This window comes from Budorcas taxicolor, chromosome 1 (assembly GCF_023091745.1).
Source record: "Budorcas taxicolor isolate Tak-1 chromosome 1, Takin1.1, whole genome shotgun sequence".
Taxonomy (NCBI): Eukaryota; Metazoa; Chordata; class Mammalia; order Artiodactyla; family Bovidae; genus Budorcas; species Budorcas taxicolor.
The window spans coordinates 147,264,817-147,286,209 of record NC_068910.1 but is presented as its reverse complement, the minus strand read 5'-3'; the positions used below and the strand labels follow the sequence as shown (position 1 = coordinate 147,286,209).

Below are 21,393 nucleotides of genomic sequence, written 5' to 3'. Positions count from 1 at the left end.
ATAAAAATCTTTGTAAATCTCTATATACATCTGGTCATTGGAGGTTCCAGTATAAACCCATCTTAGTTCTACCCCTTCCCTCTCAAAGAGGGAGCAGGGGTCAAGCGAACCCACCCCCTTCTGGCCAGGCCAGTGCTGACCTTCCTGCCCTGGGAACACTTGCTGCAGGTGGGCACCGGCTCAGATTTCAGGTAGGATGAGTTGGGAGAAGCTAGTACCCCAGGTCTGGAGGCGAGGCTGGAGCTTCTGTGTTCCCATGGTGGAGAGAACAGGAAAGCCGCAGGATCTGGGCCGACAGCCAAGCCCACTGCCATCCCAGGTCACACCTGAGGGGATCACTGGCACTTGTCATCGCTGTCAGAAGGGCTGCCCTCTCGGGGGAGGCCGTGGCGGGAGCGAGGCCCCCAGAGTGCATGCACCTCGGTGGTCTCGGTGTCACTGCTGCTGGTGGCACTGTCACGGAAGCTGGCGAGGGGCGGCCGGACTTTCACACCCTGTGCTGTGACAGAGCCCTCGATAGCCTTCCGGAGCTGGAAGGGGAAGAGGGTCAGACGTGTGGACTCGGGGCTCCCTGCTCAGATGCCTCCCCAGTGCTCCCCCAGGTGGGCTAGAGAGAAGCCTCCGAGCCTTTGTGGGAGTGGCTCTGCTGGCCGCCATCAGCTCACCTCCTTCAGGGTGACAATTCCAATGAGTCTGCCAATACTGGTGACATACGCATGGTCCACTCCCAGCAGTGAGAAGATGGTGTGAGTCTGCAGGGTAGGGAGAAAACACACTGGACTTGATACGTGAGGGGACAGCTGTACGTTACAGGCCAGAGGGACCCAGGACAAGGTGGCAGAGGGCAGTAGAAGGGGTGTCATGGATGGTGAGGGAAAGGGAACAGGACCACCAGAGGAAAAACAACAATAATGAGAACGTTTCTGTAACCAAGCCTCAGAAACTTGACAGTGGGAATGTTCATGTTGCTTACGTTGATGGGGGAAGGGACAGGGGAAGGCTTCTTTATTCCATGTTAGAAAGGAGGACAGAGAACAACTGTTGAAATACAACAGCAGATGACTGGCCGGGCACTGGGCTAGGTTTTTCCTATATGGGCATTTAATTTCGGTAGTGCCTGAGAAGTATGGTACTCATTCTATAGGTGAGGAGCATGACGCTCAGAGCTGAAGTGACTTGCTCAAGGTCATCAGTAAGAAGCAGCCTTGCAGCCCCAGGCAACTTCTCGTCACACTGTGCACAGCCCCTGTCATCCTATGCAGCTGTCCAGTTAGTCGTGGACCCAAGTTCCACACACACCCCACTCCCCCTAGGGGTACTGGCCCTGAATCCTCTACCTGTAACTCACCTCTGTGGCTGACATGCTTCCCGTGGGCCCTTGGGGGGCCGGCCAGCTTTGATACCCCTCTAATTTTGGCCTGCAGCACTCTACATTTCTCATACACTTTGCCTTTTCTGCTAGCCCAGCTAGCATCCCGGCTCCTTCTGAGATGCAGTTTGTAGTCAAGGGGGACAACAGTCACACCCATCCTCCCCATGTTTTCCTTGCTTTGGGCCCTCCCCCCAGGCCTTCTAATGTAATCAACAAGGGTTCAGAAATTGTCAGGCAGTTCCCCTCATGTTCTAAGTGGATTTTCTCAGCCAGATGTCTTGAAAAACACTCTACTGACTCAGCAGTTCCTGGAATTTTTGGCCTATCATTTACCGCACTGTTTTGAGTTTACTTGTAAGCCTTTGGGCTTAATATTTGAATCAAAATGGGCACTAATAACCCAGATTCTAGAGTACCAGTTACTCAGAACTCATTGTAATCATCTTAACAATTTTAAAATGTTTTATTATATAGTTGCTAAATTCTTTAGAAAAGGACTTCCAGGACTTTCCTAACTTTCTCTACCTGAGGCATGACAGTAATCATAAAGGGAGCTAGAAGTTCAGTTTTAGAATACGCGTTCCTGTGCTCCTTTCATGCCCTTGTCATAACTGTCCTGTGGTTAGTTAGCAAGTTCCTCCTCCTATCTAGCTTGAATCCTGTGTGCTACAAGTTATCTTTAATTTCATCATCTGCCTTTGGAGGGAAACATTGTTATAAGATTTCCTGTTTCAGTAATCCTTTAGTCTTGCCTTCTTATGGTTTAATAATCCCTTTCATCTCCCAAGGATCCTATTAAATAGTTCCCCTTGATTTTCAGTTCTCCACAATTCTAATCTGACAGACAATATGCTTTTTAAATTTGCAAAACACTTGTCCCACTAAGCCTTACTGATTGACTTTTTGAACATCCTGGTGGTTCTCCCAAACTCCCTTAGCATCCTCACCAGGATAGGGCTGCCACATTGTAATGGGTTCTGCTTTCTGCTTCCTTTCCCCCCAGGTTGGCTCTGCCATCCTAAGAGCTTTCCCAAACTTGAGTTAGACCCCAGACTCCCCAGAATGGCTCAGAAGACCCTTCCCAAACCCGCCTCAGCCTGTCTTTCCAGCCTCAGATGCCATCAGGCATCCCAGCTTCAAGCCTCACACGATCACTCATCCTTTTCTGAGAACATCCATTTCTGCCACACTCAACCCTTCCCTCATGACACCATCTTTTAAAGTCTCCTGTTGGTTGTTTCTCAGTGTAAGCAGCAGTAGTAATTCCGAAAGGATATTGAATACTTACTGTGTGCTGGGCACTGATATAAGTTATTAACTTTAATCCTCAGAAAACCCTATCATGTAGGTACAATGATCCCATTTTATAGATAAGAAAAGTGAAGCACAGAGAGGCTAAGAAATGTGACAGGGTTAAAAAGCTGGCTACCACATGGTAGGATTCAGGTTCAGCCCTCTGGCCTCCTGCTGGCACTCTAGCTCCTCCCCTCTACCCACTGGTGCTTTGCAGGTGGCCCTGAATGAACGCTGGTGTGAGATGTCCATTTGCACAGGTTCCTAACTAGTCTCCCATGTATTCCTCTCCCTTCTGAATATTCTCTTCCTGCACTTCACTGGACTACTTACGGACTCAGGCCTACAAGGACAGCTTGAATTCTCATTTTTATGTTCTTATCACTTTCAGTTCTTTGCACTTTTGTTGGTTGGTTCCTCAAAGGCTTCTTTTCTTCCTCTGATTTTTAAGTTTCTAACAAACATCTACTTGTCCTTTTCATTTTAATTTAATTAGACAACCAACAGGAGACTTTAAAAGATGGTGTCATGAGGGAAGGGTTGAGTGTGGCAGAAATGGATGTTCTCAGAAAAGGATGAGTGATCGTGTGAGGCTTGAAGCTGGGATGCATCTGAGGCTGGAAAGACAGGCTGCGGCGGGTTTGGGAAGGGTCTTCTGAGCCATTCTGGGGAGTCTGGGGTCTAACTCAAGTTTGAGAAAGCTCTTAGGATGGCAGAGCTCACTAGGAGCTCACCAGGGAGCTCACTAGAAGGCCTGTACTTCTTAGGCTTAGGAACAGTGAATTGACAGGGAGAGTGACAGTGTGGCCTTCTGAAAGAATCCTGGAAGTAGGGCTGGGAAATCTGCCCTTGGGCCTGACTGCTTTACTGACTTGGGCAAGTGACTTCCTCACTGCCTCAGTTTCCTCATGTATAAATATAGTTAAATCCACAGGCTTTTGGATTCCAGGCCTAGTTCTGCTACTTACTAGGTGTGTGCCACTGCTGCTGCTGCTAAGTCACATCAGTCATGTCCGACTCTGTGCAACCCCACAGACGGCAGCCCACCAGGCTCCTCTGTCCCTCGGATTCTCCAGGCAAGAATACTGGAGTGGCTTGCCATTTCCTTCTCTACTAGGTGTGTGACCTTGAACAAACCGCTTAACCTGTCTGAATTTCAATGTCCTCATAAAAACTAGAATATCACGATATCCATCTTACAGGGTGGTTGTGAAGATTAAAATTAAACATGAACTTAGCCCACTGCCTGGCACGTAGCTGGCACTAAAAATGTCAGCATTTTCATTATCATCGTGCGATGTTTGAGGATTAAGATGTGGAAAAGCTTTAGAGGTCTTAGGAAGAAAGGCTTTAAATAAAAGCCAGATGTATTATTCACAGGCCTATCTTCTTTTTTTCTTGCAATTGCATGGCAATTTTGATCTGGGGTCTTTACCCAAAGGCTTATAAGTTCCTTTATTACCTTTTGCTTTTTTTTTGTTTTTGTCCCCTGTTCTTCCTGCCCTCCTTGTCTGGCTGGCTGGCTAGGCTGGCTTTTGGGCAAAGATGGTGTCTAAGCTAGCTGCCCAAGCTGCAGACATTGGAAATGTTCCTTCTCATCCCCCGTGCCTCAGAGGCTTGCCCGTTAAATCTGTCAACAATTTAGCTAAACTCTCCTGGTGTCTGCCTGAGCAGCCTGCTGGTGTACCTGTGCTCCCTGCCTTCCCTGAGAGGCTGGAAGATGCCCAGTGATGCCGGCCACTTTAGCCTGGGGAGCCTGAGGCAGTCCTGCAAAGAGAACCCCTGCCCTCCATGAGCATCAGCCTCACCCGTCACCAACCTGTCTGCACTCTGGTTTTCTGCAGGCTGTTTTGCCCTTCTGCTTAGCTATCTTCCTGTGTCCCTGCCAGTTTTCCTTTGGCCTACATTAAGTCAGACTTTCTGGGGTCTGACATTCCAAGCCCCCTGCTAGGCACTTCTCATCTTTGTTTATCTCTTCTCTGCAGTGTCCCCAGTCCTACTTGGATGTTTGTTCACTTGTTTATTAGATTCTCTTCTCCTGCCTGTTTCTCACCCATTTTTTCCTTTTGTGAGTGTATCAGCCTCCTCAGGCGCTGGCAGCCTCCTGCCTCACTCTGACCCTAGAGGGTCAGAGGCCTTCTGGCTTCCACTCAGCTCCAGCCCTGTCTTTGTTGCTGTTTTGGTGCAGAGTTCCCGCGAGCAAGGCTGAGCACAGAAAAAATGATGCCTGGCTCTACTGTAGACAGGAAGGGGCTAAGGGGCCCAGGCTCTTGGCCTCCCATCATTTGAAGCGATGTGTTTGAAAAACATGTCAGCACAGAGCCCACTCTCTGCTGTTTCTTTTTCCCCTCGCTGGCTTGAGTCCAAGCTTGTAGGAGGACTTAGATCCCCACCCTGTGCTCCCGAGGGCCCAGGTAGCCCCGGGCCTCTGGCCCTACCTTGTGCAAAGAGGTTCGCTCCACCAGCTGGAAGGGTGCAGGGTCAATTTTGCAGTCACTGAAATTGACAGGTTCATCTAGTTGCTGCTCTTCCCACTCCAGAATCTAAGGGGACAAGACTAGAAGGGTTAGGGAGGTGCCAACAGCTGCTCTCAGCTACCTGAAAGTCAGCCTGCCTCTTTTCCTACCCCACAGTCCCTCCCACGGGGACAGCAGCCAAGATGATGACTGAACACACCCAGGAAGAAACAGAGTCTAGAGTCCAGTCACACCTTACCTCCTCAGGGGTCATCTCGCCTTCCAGGTCTGAGTCGCTCTAGGAGAGAGGAAAGAAGGTTGACAGCTTGGGGGCTGGGGGAAGGGAGTGTCTCTCCCCAGCACAGGAAAGCTTGCCCCACCTACAGCCTGGCCCTCCCTGTCTCCTGCTCCGGAGGAGCCACAGGAGGAAAGGGAGCACTTACCGCCAAGGAAATTCGGACCCGCTTCAGCTTGCGCTTGTCACATTTCCCCGACTTCTCCAACTTTGTTAGAGCCAAACCAGAAAGAAGAGGAGTTGATGTTATAGGGAGGAGGGAAGTGAGGGAAAGTGGTGGGGCTGGGAGGAAGGGCACACCGCAGGGACTGCTGACATCCAGGAGGACAGAGGGGCAGGGAGGATGGAGGCAGGCACTGCAGGCTAACAGAGAGGTGGTCTCAGTGTCAGAGAGAGATGGAGAGAAAGCGCCAGACGGAGAGGCTCCAGCCACTCACCTCTGAGGCGGGCTCGGCGGGTGGACTGCCACAGAAGAGGCTTCTGAGGGCAATGCCAGCCTGCTCCATGTTCCCTGTGTTCCCAAACACAAGGCCCTGAGGGCAGTGCCACCTTTGCTGGAGAGGACCAGGAGAGGTGAGCAGGGCAGGGGACAAGGCATCCTGCTGCTGTCCCTGGTGCATCTGGGCAGGGACCTTGTGGGTCTCTGGGGCCGGTCTCTGGCTCCATCCTGCTAGCCGGTGGGCTCACCTGTGGGACTCTCCTTGACATTCACGGTGTTGCTGGGGCTCCTCTTGAGAGCAGGCTTCAGGGGCTTGTGAGTCTCACCCCGGGCTGCAGGGAAGCCCTGGTCCTCTGTGTTCACCTGCATAGGCAGGAAGGGGTTGGGGAGCCTGTGGTTCCTGACCACCTCTGTGTCGCCATCCTCTAATACAGTCTACACGATGGCATTTACGAAGTCTGGGTGGCCCTGCCATGACACCTTCCCCCTCACCTGGAAGCGGACAGAGGTCTCAGGGCTGGGGGGACTCTCCTGATCGGAGGGTGAAGAGGTCTGGGCAGCTCGACGCTCTTGCATGTACCGCCGCCGGCGGGCTGGGCTCAGCTGTGCCCCCAGCAATGCCACCACTTGTGAGCGCTCGATGGACCCCAGGAGGATCATGGACTCTGGAGAGAACAGGTGGGAGGACTCAGGAGCCGGGGAGAGGCCCTCCTACCCACTGGCCTTCTGTTGTACCAAGTGGGGGGCCTTGGATACAGGCCACATACCCAAGGGAAATCCTGGCCAGGTTTGCTGGCTTACTGCCTTTGGAACCAAGGAGGCTGGTCCTGAGCTCCCGCCCCTCCCCCTTCCTGAGCAGCAACGCTGGGAGATGACCCTCATTCCTGGTCCCCCCTCCTGGCTCACCAGGGGACTCTACTAGGGCCAGCATGCGGCCCTTGGTCCTGTGCAGTGCCAGCCGCAGGTCCCGGAAGGTGCAGCTGAGTGCCACGTGGGGAACGTCCCGCACCATGATGTCCTCCACTCGCACCCGGTACTGCCTGAGGGCCGAGAGAGGCACTCTCTTTGCGGTCAGTATAGGGAGGGCAGCCAGGAGTACTACCATCCCAGGGCTACAGGGAAGGCCCCAGAGCTTATGGGGACAAGGGTGAAGGACCCAGGAGCACCCTCTGCCCTCATTCGATCAGGTGGGTCAGCCATAGTTGCCCATGGAGTGGACAAGGGCGGTTTTGGCCAGGAGGCAGCAGGGCGGCTGGTCTCCCAGCCTCACTTGCTGGAGGTGTGTGTGACGGAGTGCTAGGATGCCTTCTGCCCCTCACCCGCACCGCCCTCGCCACCCAGCCCTCCGTACTGGTGGCGGCCCCAGCCCAGCTCAGGCAGGTAAGGCAGCTTCTTGATTCGGATGATGCTGTCATAGAGTGAGGGCTGTAGGCTCTGGGCAACGGCATTGGCCAGAATGACGGCGATCATAACAGGCAGGATGTGGGCGATCTGGCCTGTGAGCTCGAACACGATCACGGCCGTGGACACAGTGTGCGTCACTGCTCCTGCCAGCGCAGCCGCCCCTGGGGACAGCCACCTTCAGTCTCCTCAGGGTGCCCAGGCCCCAGATGACCCCCCCCCACCCCTCAACTCTGGGCAGGACCCTCAGGGCTGCCCTGTGCAATGCTGGGGAATGGGCCTGTGCGTCTGAGGGAAGCCTGGTCTCTGCCAGCAGGGGGCGCCAGAGCCTCAGGTCCTATGGCCCAGCCATAGGGGTTTTCCAAGTGGGATAGACACCTGGAGTACTCACCCACCACTGCATAGCCTCCAGGAACAATCCTGTAAGTGCTGCTGTCTGTGTGAATGCCGTCAGGGAACCAAGCAGCCATGCTTTCGCCCACCAGACGCCCAAATGCTGCTCCTTCAGGGAGGGGGGTGGGAAGAGAAACAGGTAGTGGAGGGGGAGGGCAGGGACACTAGGAAGAGAGAGGGTCAGAGGGTGGGGGAAGGGGCCGGTGGGTCATTCAGTGCAGGGGACTACCCTGCAGGGGTGGGGGTTGGGGCTGGGGCTGGACCAAAACCCGCTCCCAGGCAGAGAGGGGACGGCCAAGGGGTGGCCAGAGGGTGCAGGCTGGAACAGGCAGCTGAGGACTCACCAATGACAAACACCGGCATGAAGGCCCCACAGGGCACTGGGATGGTGGTGGCCAGTGCAGACATCCAGAACTGCAGGCAGGAGGTCGTTCAAACAGGTAGAGGCACCACCTGGCCCCAGACAGACCCCAGCTCCACCCCAGAAGCCTACCTTGCTTATCAGTCAGACACAAATGTCCTAGTTATCTCAGAATCCCCCAGAGGTGAGGAAAAGGAGGACTTTGGAACCAGTTAGCTTGGGTTCAGCTCCTCACTTTGCTATCTAGCTGTGTGACTTTGGGCCAGTTACTTTTAACCTTTGTGCCTCGACTTTCCACCTCTAACACAAGGGTACTACTAGTACCTTTCTCATAGCATTGCTGTGAGGCTTAAAGGGGTTAATATACGGAAAGTGCTTAGAGCAGTGCCGCATACCTAGTAAGCCTGTGTTGGCTATACAAATGTAAGGAGCCCCACCTTCATGAGAATGAAGATGACCAGGGTGAGGAAGACGTTGGCCCGTGGTGGGTTCCAGGCCTGTGAGGTTCCAGGTGGCTCTAGTTCCTCCATCAGACCCTGGCGGACCCACGTCCGGTTGTCAAACAGGGTGACCAGTGTCTCTTTCTGTGAGAGCTGTAGGTGAATAGGGTGCCTCAGTCTGGGGGGACAGACAGGATGGAAATGGAAGGGGCCCATAGGCAAGCAAGGGCTATTGGCTTTCAAAGGGATACATCTCAAGAAAAGGTACATGTTCCTTTTCGGCCTGGGGTTACCTGTCCGGCCATGAACTGTCCAAAGCCAGGGGGGAAGGTCAGAGTAGAGATGAGTAGAGTCACCAGGGCCGGGAAAAGCAGGCGTCTAAGAGATGCAGGTTTCACAGCGTCAGATACCAACCTCAGGCTGGTGATAGGCTTGGGTGCCCTCACATACCTTATAGCTAAGGTCACAGCAGAGCCTTGGCTCTTAAATAAAAGCACACAGTTCTGAGAAAAGGTCTCCTTTGCCGCTCACGATACAATGGCCCTGAGGTGATGGCCATCCAGGCCATCTAATGTCTTTCTTTCGGCTCCTCACTCCCTAAGTAGGTAGCAGCAGAGGAGAATCCATCCCCCCAGCCCTCTGTGGGCACCTCTAAAGCTGTGACTCCGCACCTTACCCTCAAGCTTCTGCCTCTGTCTCTTTGTGGTGACTTAAGAGTGAAGGTGTTGTTGGGGAAAGCTAGGGTTACTCATGAAGCTGACCGAAGGTGCCAAGGGAGCAGGTTGCCCTTTCCCTGAAGCATGTCAGTCCCAAGAGAAATCACGTCTCAAGCCTCCCAGCTCCCAGTCCTTGGGGTCTCAACTGCGAGAGCAGGAGGAAGAGCTAAGACTCAAGCATTCTTCAGGGGGCACTGCTATCTGGGCCAACTCAAGGGCTGCCGGAAGCCTTAGTCTTTGATCCAAATGCCCTCTGCCACTGACTAAAAATTCAAAAGTGGCAATTTTCAGGTAATTTAAATAAAAGTCAAAATGTTCAGTCTGGAAAGCACCATTGGACAGTTTCCTCCAGGGACTGCCCATTTTTGACTGGGCCACTATTTGCGTCTCACTTGTTACCACGCCTCCCCTCCCTATCGCCAAGGGAATGACCCTCATACAACCCAAGGAAGAATCAACTCACTTCTTCATGAGGAAACGGTTGATGGTCTTCTGCTTCCGCATCACCTGGACAATCTTCCGGTTCAGGTAGACAAAGAGTGCTCCCCCGAAGCCACTGGCGATACTGGAGAGGGAAGAAGCACCTTCGTAAAAGGAGGTCTTCCTTCTCTCACCTCCTCCTCTCCCACACCTCAGCTCCCTCAGCTCCTCACCCAATAACAGCAAAGGCTGGCAGCTCCTGGAGGTCGAAGGGGAAGTCAAGCCGGAACCGGGTTTTGAACAGAGCCGTGATGGTCTCTGAAGGGAAGCAGAGCAGCAGAGGGAGGTGGGTGTAGCCTTGGAGGGCCCCACCTCATCTGAACCATTTCAGGGCTTGACTCCTGAACCACGTTGCCCCACCTTCATCGCGGTTCCAGACAGCCAAGACCCGGAAGATGAAGGCGCTGAAGGTGGCAGCAAAGAAGCCCCGCCAGTAGTTGCGCACTGCAAAGAAGGTGGAGGTGACCTCGATGCTGAACAGCACACCTGCGGGGGGTGGGGACAGGGAGAGGGCCCTTGAGGCCTAGGCCTGGCCCATGGCCTCTGACCCAAGGGCTGGGCTGGGGCTGACCCTCTCTGCCCACCTCCAATGGGAGCTGCAAAGCAGCAGCCCACCCCCACGGCACAGGCGGCGGCCAGCATCTCTGTGTTCCGGGATTCATTCTGGCGAAGAGTGGTGGGAAGGGGAGTCGGCATTAGCGTGGGCTCAGCAGTCCACCCCACCCCTATACCTTCCCCCAACGTCCCCCTTACCTCGTAGATGCCCCCAAACAGCGAGAGGAACTTGCTGAGAAGGGCAGCACACATGCTTGCGATATGCACAAAAGGGCCCTGGGAGGTAGAGGCAGGTGGTGAGTGGGGCTGGGGCACACCTTGATGTTGGCCTGGCTTCGTCCTCCCCTGGGAGGGACTCCTTCATTCTCCAATCTGCACTGACCTCTTTGCCAAGGGGCATCCCACTGCCGAGGGCACAAGTCAGCCCAATGACCTTAGCTACGAAGGTCTTGAGGGTGAGGTATTCCTTCAGCACCACTCCTCGCAAGATGGTCTTCATCTCGGGGATGCCGGACCCTGGGGCAGGGGGTGAACAATCCTAGGAGAGTCACAGGATATGCCTGTTTCAAGAGGCCCATCTCCGCCCTCTCTTTCTCTCCTATTGTACCAACAGCCTGAGGAGCCAGGATCTGTGTGAATCCGGCAGAGAAAGTGATGAGGACGACGGGGTAGGTGACCCAGGCCAGATACTGGAGTAACAGGTTAGTGTTCAAGCCCCGGGACATCCACTGCTGAGCTGTGGAGAGAGGACATATCATTGGCACTCCGGTGCATACACCCAGTCCCTGCCTGGCCACTAGACACAGTTGTGTGACCTGCTGTCCCAGGGAGTACTGCATAGAGCCAGGGGAACAAAGGGTAGGGAGGGGTTAGAGGGCATTCACTGAGACAAAGATCACTGTAGGTGATAGGGTCAGCTGGACAGGGCGGCAAGAAGTTGTGGCCTATGGGAGTGGCAGTGATTACGCCTGAAGACAGGGCGGTCAGGCAGGCCAGGGGAAGTGGTCAGTGGACAAGTGCGGCATGGAGGAAGCAGGCTTATTCTCTCCCGCCCTTCCCCACCAGCCCTTGTCCTCACCCTGCAGACAGGCAGCGATGGCGTAGTCCATGGCCCAGCTGACCAGGGCCATGAGGAGCCCCAGAAGGACTAGGAAGATCCAGTCTTCACCAACCCTGGACACTAGGAACTTATGGCAGTGTACGGTACAGACTGGGAGCAGGCGAGGGAAGAAAGGGACGCTGGCACCAAAGCATACCTACCCCTGTCCACCCCCGCCCCTCCCCTCCCAGGCAGCTCGAGTGGCCTCTGTCCCCCTCAGCACAACTCAGCCAAGTTCCCTGCCCCAACCCAGGTCTCACTGCGGCATCGGGCGCAACGGCTCTGTCCATACTCCAGGAGCTCTGGGGGAGCCCGAGGGGAAGGTGGACCCCTCCAGGGTTCGGGCCCTCCCAGGCGGATCCGAGCAGCTTCCTCTTTGGCAAAGGCCCCAAGGTCCTGAGTATAACGCCCATACATCTGAGTAATAGAGGAGATGGGGGTTAGACAAGGGCAGAGTGGGGAGGCAGGGAGAGCTCCTGGGGCCTCAACTCCCCTTCTCCCAGCCCCCACATTATGTACCCCTTTTTAAACCCATTTTCCCACTTTGGCTTGGGTGGGAACAATGCACACTGTGGATTGTGGGGGCTGTTCTGGCTGGAGTGATGGGGACAGCCAAGGTACAGGGACACAGCTCTGGGGGTGGCAGAATAATCGTCCTCTTCTCACAAGCCTGGGGAGGCGGGGAGCAAAAGAGGAGGAGTGGGAGGGAAAGCCCCAGAGGAGGAAAAGATGGAAAAACCTAAAGCAGTGTGCAAGTGGGCGGAGGGAAGGTCAGAGAATAGGGGATGGTCAAGGGCACATGGGTAACAATAAGGGCCTCATGGAACTGGGGGCAGCTGAGCTGGGCCTAGGAACAGGCGGGGCCCCAATCCTTATCACGTTCCTGCTGGGCCTCTGGCCTGTGACCGACTCAGCTGCACCCCTCCCGCCCACCCTAATCCCCTTGTCCCCGTTCTCCACTCCCACCCCAGCCTGTCAGCCGAGCTGGGAGTGGAAAGTCTCTCTGGGTGGGTAGAGAGTACTTGGTGACCTCAGCCCCACTCTGGAGCTGCCCTGAGACCTGTGGTGGGTTAGGGGACAGCAGAAGCTGATGGCTTGGCTGTGATTGTGGATGCTGGGGTGATGGGATGGGAGAGTGGCCGAGCAGTGGCTAGACCTGCCAAGCTGGGCGTGTGTTTGGGGGGTGGGGAGGAGTAGATTCCGGCTGCCACCCGCAGAGCTTCGGGATACAAAGGGCTCCTGTTGGGGCTTGGGGGGGAGTGGAGGGAGGGAAAGATAGAGATACACAGAGAGAGAGAGAGAGAGAGAGAGAGAGAGTGATAGAGAGCAGGAAAGGGAGGAGAGGGAACCAGAGTGGAGAAAGGTCGGGGTGAGGGGCGGGGGGGGGGGAGTCTGGGAAGGGGCACAGAAGAGAAAGGAGACTAGAGGGGAAGAAGGGAGGAGGAGAAGAGAGAGAGTAGCGTATAAGAGGCGACAGCATAGCAGGGGGAGGTGAGTGTGTGAGAAAGACAAAGGGATCGGAAGGACCAGGGGGAGAGGCTGGAGCAGGGAGTGCCCAGGAGAGAGCCTGACCCTGAGAACTCTGTTCCAGAGATGAGATAGAGACCAGGAGAAGGAGACGTGGCTGGTGCCCGGCTACCCTGACCAATGCCCCATTCTTGGCCCATGCAGACTGGCAGACACGTCCCAGGCTGTGCAAAGGCTTACCCCTCTCCCCTTGCTCCACCCCAACCCTGCCACCTCTCCCTGTCATCCTGTTTCATCCAGTCACTCTTTCTTATAACTGGGCACCTCCCTGCCTCAGACACAGCCCAGGCCCCCTCCTCCTGGAGAAGTACCTTCCCTGCCTCCTTCTGGGCAAATTCCAGCCCACACTGATAAAAACGAGCTACAGGGCCCACTCCCTTCCCTAGAGTTTGGGTCCCCCACCCCAGGGACACAAGTAGAGGCAAAAGGTTTCTCAAACACTGAAGTTACAGTGGCGGCTGTGAGTCAGCTCAGATCCCCAGGACCCCTGCTTCTAATGATGTTGAGGGCCGGCCCTGGGGTGGGTAGGGGCTGGACATCCAGAGTCAGCCTGGACAAAGGTCCCAATTCTCACACCCATTCCTGCTTGACCCATCCTCCTGTAAAACTCCTGTTCCCCAGGGTAGCAGGTAACCTTTTTTTCCCCAAAGAATCAACTGAAGGATTCCTACCCATTCTGGGTTGCCAGCCACTCCAGCGGTAAGGGCCAGGGCTGGGTTTGGGTCTGATCATCTTTCTAGCACGTGCCATGCACAAAGTAGAAACAGAAGGAATGTCTTTGGATGGTGGAGATACAGTGGAGAGAGAGAATGTCCAAGGATGTGGGTAGTGCTGGGAAGGGGTAGTGGGGTGCTGAGCCCTCGCCCCAGGTGGTGGTGGGGAGGAGCAAGGAAGACGTTGCTGGGGGTGAGTAGAGAGGACAACTAGGACAAGCAGCTGAAGTCCTTGTCCTGTGCAGGCCCCCAACCTCAGCTAGAGACCTGAGTGTAGCTTTCCACCTTGTAGCCCTTCAGGCTGTCAGTTTTCCCAGGTCAGAGGGCGGGACGGGGTTAGGTTAGGCCCCCCGGACCTCGTCGCTTCCACAGGTAACTGGGAGCAGCGGTCCGGGAGCACATTCCTCAGGGCTCTGCTGGCTTCACTTACCAGGGTCTGCTCGTACTGCAGCGCCCGCGGCTCCATCCCTTCCTCCGCCGCCGCCGCCCCCGCCGCCGCCGCCGCCGCCATCTCCGCTCACAGCCCTCTGGCCTCCCGCTGCGGCTCAGGCTCTGGCCCGGCTCGATTCCCGGCCCGCGGAGCCCGCGCCCACAGCCGTCCCGTCCCCGCAGCCCGGGCGGCCGAGTGCAGAGTGCGGCGGGCCCCGGGCGGGCGCCGCTGGCACAGCCTCCCGCTCGCGTCCCCTCCTAGGCGGGCGGGCCGAGGGCGGTGCCCTCCGCGCTGCTCCGCCCGCCGGCCCCTCCGAGGGAGCGGGTCCTGCCCGGCCGGGGTCCTCGTAGAGGCCGCCTCCCGGGCTCGGGAGAGGCGGCAGGGGGCGCGGGCAACGCGCGAGCCCGCGACCCCATTCGGTGGAGGCCGGTGGCTGAGAGGGGCGTCCCGGGCCAGGGCGGGGGCGGGTCCGCTGGCACGTGGAGGGGCCGGACCGCGGCTGCGGCTCTGCGCGCCGGGTCGGGAGGGGCTGGACAGGCCGGGGCTCGGTAGGGCCTGGGGCGGGGGCTGCCGAGCCGTCTAAATCAGATTCGGGCCCAATCCCTCAGCGGCGGTCCCCTCTCTTGCTTCACCGGAGGGGCCAACGGCTGACTGGCCAGGAAAGGTCCCTGTGCTCTGCTGGGGGGTGAAAAACAAAGCTAGGGGAGAACTCGGAGGGGGTCGCTAGGCCCAGAAGCGGGGGTTGCTTGGAATTAGGACCCTCGGTCTCTCTCATCCCCTTCCTTTCTCCTTCCCTTCTTTGCGGGTCCCCCAGGAGCACCCCCAGGGAGGTGCACTTTGAGCCACCTGGCCTTCGGCTAGTGCGGGGGGTTGGGGTGGAGATGGGGAGGGAACGGGAATGGGTGAGGCCAGAGGGAAGGGAGGTCTAGGTGCCTGGGAGGCGGGCGTGGTGGGGACAGAGGTCGCTTCTCCCTGGCAGGGCCCAAAGAGAAACCGGAGTAGGTGCTGACGTCTAGCAGCCATGGGGGAACACGGCCTGCTGGGGCTTTGCGTTCTCTATGAGGGTCCGGAGGACAGAGCAGAGGGGGTGAGCACTAGTGTATGAGCAGCGTCAGGGAGAGTGTCAGGAGAGGCCAGTGCCCAGGAAACAGGCAGTGTGCAGGAGGAGGCAGCGCCGGGGTAAAGGGGCGCGCGGGAGGTCGCAGGGGGCTCCCGGGTAAGGGAGCAGTGCCCAGGAGGGGGCCGAAGTGAGAGCTAGCACCCTAGAAGAAGGGGCAATGTAAAGAAAGAGGTGGCATCTGTAGGACAGGGTAGTGCCAGGATGAAGAAGCACGTAGGAGAGCTTGTCTAGAAGGAGAGGACCGTGGTAGCGGAAAGGGAAGAACAGAGCTTAAGGGGCAGGGCTCGAGGAGGGCAGTGGGTTTGGGGTTAATGCCCTGCTGAAGGGGTGGTGTGAGAGAAGAGAGCAGGAAAGGGGACGGTGCAGGCTTTCCTCTTCCCCATGGTGACATCATGGCAAATTCCCAAACTGGAGGGACCCGGCTCAGGGGACATCCAGCTGGGACGAGCCGGCCCGGGCCGGCCTGGGTGCCAGCAGGAAGGGCTGGGTTTTGCGCCCAGTCGGGCCAGCGCCCTGGGGGCGGGGTGGTGCTCCCCTCGCTCTCTGTGCGGACTTGCCCTCGGCGGGCACGCAGACCCGCACAGTAAGGCTCGGGCCGGGCATCTCTGGGCCAAGGATCAAGGTCCCTGGCTGGGGCAGGCCGCTTGAGCATTCCAGTCTTCCAGACCCGGCTTCTGAAGAGGGCGCAGTAGAGCCTCGGGAGAGAGCCGGACGCGACGCCACCTCTGTCGGAGGTGGGACCCATCGTGTCGCCGCCCGGGGCGGGGTTTTCTGGACCCGAAACCAGCCCTCAATTCTGAAACCTCTGGGAAACAATCGTTCGGGGCGGAAGTTAAGAAGCCCCGAGAGCTAGGCAGCGGAAGTGGCTGCGGTACAGTTCTTCTGTGCGCATGCGTTATTGTATTCCTTTGCTGCTGCCGTTTCAGCGCTGCGTCGTCTTAGCGCGCCTCTTTTCCTCCACGCGAGGGGGTGCGCTACCCCTAGTCGTCGTGGTCAGCGCTCCCAGTCCCTCTGCTACTCTCGTGGCCCCCTCACCATGGCGGGCATCCTTTTTGAGGATATTTTTGATGTAAAAGACATTGACCCGGAAGGCAAAAAGTTTGACCGAGGTAAGCGAGGTTTGGAGGGGCGGTTTCGGGGAAGGGGCTAATCTCCTCGGGTACCCGCCCCCAGGCCGCTTGTCCACCCACTTTCGCGTGGCCTTTCCCTACCGGCGGGTCCTGGTGTGGGGACCTCTCTCGAGAAATAATTTTATAGATAAGAAAACGGAGACTCCCGAGCTCTCCCTGGTTTCACACAAGCTGTGCTCGCTGCCTGGGTGGCCTTTTCTCCTGGTGCTGGTGGACTCCAGGCATCTTTTCTAATCGCTCCCCGCTCTGGACCGGGCGCTGTACTTAACACTTTACACGCACTTTGTCTCACTTATTCTCTTCCAAGAGTAGGCGGTGTCTTACCCATTTTGCTCTGAGGGGCTAAGCAGCCCACCCAAGGTTGTACAGTGAATAATCCGACTTCACAACCCATTCCTCAGAGTCTTTAGCTCTTTGTAAAATCTTCTCAGAGTTTAAGAGTAGACTGCTTGGTATACACCTCTTTATTCTGTCATTTATCAATAATTGTCCTGGGTGTCTCTTCCTTTGCCTGGACACTGATAAGTTCTTCGGGACAAACACCAGTTCTTACACATCTTGATAATCAATCCCCTTAGCACAGCACCTGACACAGGAAGAGGAAACCTTAGGATGAATGAATACCTTGCCCCAAATCAGGTTATTTCTTAATCACTTAGGTTGGCCTAGAACCTGGATATTATTTATTGCCAGAGGATCTTTGATTCTTTTCTGTGGATTCTGTCCACTGGCCACAGGTTGTCTCCCTTTTCCTTCCTGCATGTGTGATTCTGATTGAGCCTGTGCTTCTGTGAGAGCAGATGAGAGGCCAGTGGATACAGACTGCATTAGACTGAGTATTCTGTTGCATCCAGGCCCCTGAAGTACCTGTCTGCCCTGCCCTGTAGGGTCTGCCCTGGGCCACAGGCAGTTAACTTCTGCCACTCTTCCCCTCCAGTGTCTCGGCTGCATTGTGAGAGTGAATCTTTCAAGATGGACCTCATCCTTGATGTAAACATTCAGATTTACCCTGTAGACTTGGGTAAGTATTGAACACAAACAGCAGGAGGCTTTTTGCCATCTCAGCTGTTCTCCACCCTCTGATACCGCTGTTGTTTTCAGGTGACAAGTTCCGGTTGGTCATAGCCAGTACCTTATATGAAGATGGTACTCTGGATGATGGTGAATACAACCCCACAGATGATAGGCCTTCCAGGTGAGGGGATGGAAAAGGGAGCACCTGAAATGTGCCTGAGGACTAAGTGGATAGGTGTATAGAAAGACCCTTACTTAATTCATGAAATAAATGATTATCAGCAGACTCTGTTAGCTTAAGAAAAGTGCAGCACTTAAGAATCCAGACATCCAGGTGTTTATCCAAAGCAGTGATTACAGTGTGAGTTGTCACTTTTTGATAGTGGAGGAAATGAGCACTGAATGACCTAGGCTCTGTGGGCCTTGTGTCTTGGGAGGGAGTTTGGTGTGATGGAAAGGCTTTGGACGCCCACTCAGTTCACATCTCAGCTCTACCACTTATTTGTTGGATAACCTTAACCTCCTTCAATCTTAGTTTTTTCTCATCAGTAACGTTGATGGTCATACCTAGCTCACAGGGTTGCTGTGAGGATTGAATGACATCACGTTTAGAAAGTGCCTGGTGTTATGATGCTGGCGTATAGTTACCAGTTACCATTTTTTTAAAGGGCCTCTTACTTTTGTTAACTTTATTTAAGAATAACTGCCCCTATTGTTCCACAGGGCTGACCAATTTGAGTATGTCATGTATGGGAAAGTGTACAGGATTGAGGGAGACGAAACTTCTACTGAAGCAGCAACACGCCTGTAAGTTCCGCGGTCTTGTGAGAGCCCTTTCCCTTCTCATTTTGTGAGAATTTGGGCTATGCTTTGAAAATCTGGACCATCCTCAGGCTCCCTGGATTTCTTTCTTCAAGCACCTCAGACCTAGCGGGACCCAGAAAGGAACTGTTTTGGGAACAGTTTCAGTCTGAAATGTAGGCTGGTCAGTTTGCCCTCTGTCAGGATCTTAAGGCCTGTGATCTAAATGAGAAACTGTTAATCTTGCTGAGTGAAATGCCAAGGAAAGTTACTTCTCCAAGAACTAAATGCAGCATAAGTGATTAAACTGCTAGGCTTTTTTGTTTGTGTGTGTGTGTGTTTTGCTACTCTGCAATCCAATCCCTAGTTCTTTGGTTTCTCTGCCCAACTATTTTTTCCTTTTCTTTAAAACCTTATTAAAACAATATGTGCCCTTTGCAAGAAATTTGAAAAGCAGAAAAGTAATATGAAGAAGGAAAAAAGTCACCTATAATTCTATAACCAGAGGGAATCTTCTACATAAACATTCTTGAATGTTCTAGGTTTTTTTTTCTATGTACTTTTTTCTTTGAGATCATGTTGTTTATTACAATGTTTTGTTCTGTTCCATTTGCTTAATGTTATGTAAAACATGTTTCCTCATGTCAATTTAAAGCTTTTCCTAAACATTTTTTTTTTTAATTCCTAAACATTTTTATAGCTGTGTAACATTCCAATAAATGGATGTATCTTAATTGATTTCACCATTTCCCTTATTTTGGTCATGGAGTATTTTCCACCTTTCTGATATAAAAAACACTGCCTTGCACCTATCTGTGCTGTCATCTTTGTCTGAAATTTGGTTCCTAATGACAGAACTCTAGAAGGGTGCCTTTTTTTCTTAGGCTGGCATGGAGAGTAGCTGAGTAGCAGTTTTTGCTCTGGCACTCAGACTCACGGGACTGGGTCTTCTGTTTCAGCTCTGCCTACGTGTCCTATGGGGGCCTGCTCATGAGGCTGCAGGGTGATGCCAATAACCTGCATGGATTTGAAGTGGACTCCAGAGTGTATCTGCTCATGAAGAAACTGGCCTTCTGAACCACCCAGGAAGCTAGCCTTGCTGCTTAGTCACTCAGGTCCTGGATGTTAGTTCAACCCGAATAGCAGTTGCTGTTGTTCACCTGTTCAAAAGGGGCTGACTCTCTGTCCACCCTGAGTGCATCTTTAGCAGGTCTGGACTCAGTGGGAAACTGACTTGCCGGTGAAAGACCCAGTGGGAGAGCTTAAGATGTTTTATGTACATGCTTTTTAAATTAAACTTTACTTTTTCAGACTCTTTTCCCTTCCTTTTTAAAAAAGGTTTTCCCATTTTAAAATCATTTTTTTCAACTTGCTTGTGGTACATTACGTTTCTGGCCCACAGCCAGATGATCACGTGTCAATACAGGATCTATCCCAACCTTTCAGTATCTGGGTTCAGGATTATCTCAGGCTCCTGGCTGACCATCCCCAGCATTTCCCCTCCAAGGTGATTTTCTGTGTGGGAGAGAAAGTGTTGTGCTTTTGGCTCCTGAGGGCACCACCCATTTGGCACAGAATTTTGAATAGGCAAGGAGCCTTGCTTATGTTCTTCCAACACTTTCAGTCTCTCAGGAAGTCAGATCATGTTGACTTGAATGTGTTGCCTGCGTAGCCTGGATGCATTCATCATTTTTATGGAAGCTTTGAGATGAGGCTTTTAGAGACAAACATGGGACACGACTCTGAAGATGAGAGCAAGAACGATCTGGTGGTTGTGGAAGCAAGTGGATGAGCTAGCTCTGCTCTACATTCTAGTGGTGACCTGGAGGGAGGGTAAGTGGCGGTGGTTTTCACCAGTGACACTGAACAGAGAGCTGCCACATAGACCAGTGAAATGGACAGGGCAGCAATACCAATTAGGTTGGCAGTTCAGTGCCAGTGCCCTGGACAATACACTAGCCTGACTGCAGTCACTAATTTAACAGTAGGGGGAAGAACTAAGTTGAGGCAGTGGTGATGCTTGCAAGGACTCCAGCATCTGAGCTCGGTCTTCAGCCTGGCATTTGTGGTCTCAAAGTACATGGGACCCTGATTTCCCCCGGTAAGTTCAGGGTAACAATTCAGAAAGATTTTTTGTGTGTGTTAAGCTGTTGTCTCTTGATTTCCCAGTTTTGCCATGGGAGCTGGTCGTCCTGCTGGGATGCCTGGGGTATTTCCTTCCCCATCATTTTCAGGTCTTTACTGGAGGTGTTAGGAATAGTATTTAGAGAAATGGGTTGAAAATGAATGGCCTCCGAAGGGGGGTGAAGGATGGGTGGGGTGGTTGTGGAGAAAAGATGTTTCCTTTGCTTTACTGTGGGGTGGGGGAGAGTGAGGGGAGAGGGAAATAGGACATGAATTGAGTTGGGGTGAATTTTTATGGAATCCTAGAACCTTTTCCATGCAGTCAAAAAAAATTTTTTTTGTAGGGATTGGAGAAGGATGGATTTAGATAAGAAAGGGAACCTAATTACCAATAATGGTTTGTTGGGTAGCAGACTGTCCTAGCTGCCCTGGGGTGGCAGAAGAAAGAGAGCTGGCATACAGCTGAATAGAGATAAGAGTGTCCTCATTGTAACAATTTTTTGTCTTTTCTGTAAAGGGAGGAAGGGACAGAATCAGCCAGATAGAATGACTGGTTAGACGTTCAATAGAGGCAAGTTAGTTTACACTGGAGCAGCCCATGAGTTGTTTGCATTTGCCCCAGGGTAAGTCAGATGCCAGCCCTGGATGCCTGGAGCTTTCTGGCTATGTACTTCTTTGTAGCCTTGCCATCTTTGTCTCAGCTGACTGTGCTGAAAACTTTTCTTTGTCTTCGGTCCCTTTTGCATCTCATGTACTGGGTGCTGGCTTTCATGTACCATGAAGTGTTTCATTTGATCATTAGATTTAGCCTCTGTTAATATTTCAGTAAATCAAAATTTCTGCTTACCATTCCCTTGACTCCACATTGGAATTTGTAGTGTGGATAAACGGATTCTCTTCTATGCAGAAATTGTCACCCTCTGAGATTTGGACAGCACTTTTGAGCTTTGTGCGTTTGTTGATTTTTTTTTTTCTCCATGGCAACTGTTCTGTTCAGGAAGTGGGGTGAGGGGAACACCTGGAGATGCCTAAATTGGTCGCCCCACCAAGAGCTTTGGTTTTCTACTCAGAACTCATTTAACTGTTGATGTGTACTCTCTAAGGACTTGGAAATTTCTTCCAATAAATAGAGACACTGATACATTGGACAATGCACCACACTGGGGAGCATTTGGGCTCCAGACTAAGTCAGCATAGGGTGTTTCTTTTTCTGTTCACAGGCTATGAAACCACT

At 53.7% G+C, this 21,393-nt stretch overlaps 2 protein-coding genes across 2 annotated transcripts; one reads left to right on the top strand and one right to left on the bottom strand.

Moving 5' to 3' along the window:
- Positions 1-335: 335 nt before the first annotated feature.
- Positions 336-14,051, bottom strand: CLCN2 (chloride voltage-gated channel 2). The gene is made up of 24 exons (XM_052652031.1): positions 13,971-14,051; positions 11,561-11,717; positions 11,280-11,411; positions 10,809-10,937; positions 10,584-10,717; positions 10,400-10,477; positions 10,231-10,309; positions 10,007-10,132; positions 9,820-9,904; positions 9,630-9,731; positions 8,744-8,828; positions 8,448-8,603; positions 7,994-8,063; positions 7,648-7,758; positions 7,207-7,420; positions 6,762-6,895; positions 6,348-6,520; positions 6,104-6,218; positions 5,854-5,927; positions 5,565-5,624; positions 5,381-5,419; positions 5,104-5,208; positions 666-752; positions 336-530 (listed from the first exon to the last, which is right to left on the bottom strand). Exons 1-24 carry the CDS (start codon positions 14,049-14,051, stop codon positions 336-338), a joined length of 2,721 nt encoding a protein of 906 aa, XP_052507991.1.
- A 1,944-nt stretch (positions 14,052-15,995) lies between these two features.
- On the top strand, positions 15,996-19,347 carry POLR2H (RNA polymerase II, I and III subunit H). The gene is made up of 5 exons (XM_052652979.1): positions 15,996-16,199; positions 17,158-17,241; positions 17,322-17,415; positions 17,958-18,041; positions 18,995-19,347. Exons 1-5 carry the CDS (start codon positions 16,127-16,129, stop codon positions 19,110-19,112), a joined length of 453 nt encoding a protein of 150 aa, XP_052508939.1. The 5' UTR covers positions 15,996-16,126; the 3' UTR covers positions 19,113-19,347.
- Positions 19,348-21,393: the final 2,046 nt, after the last annotated feature.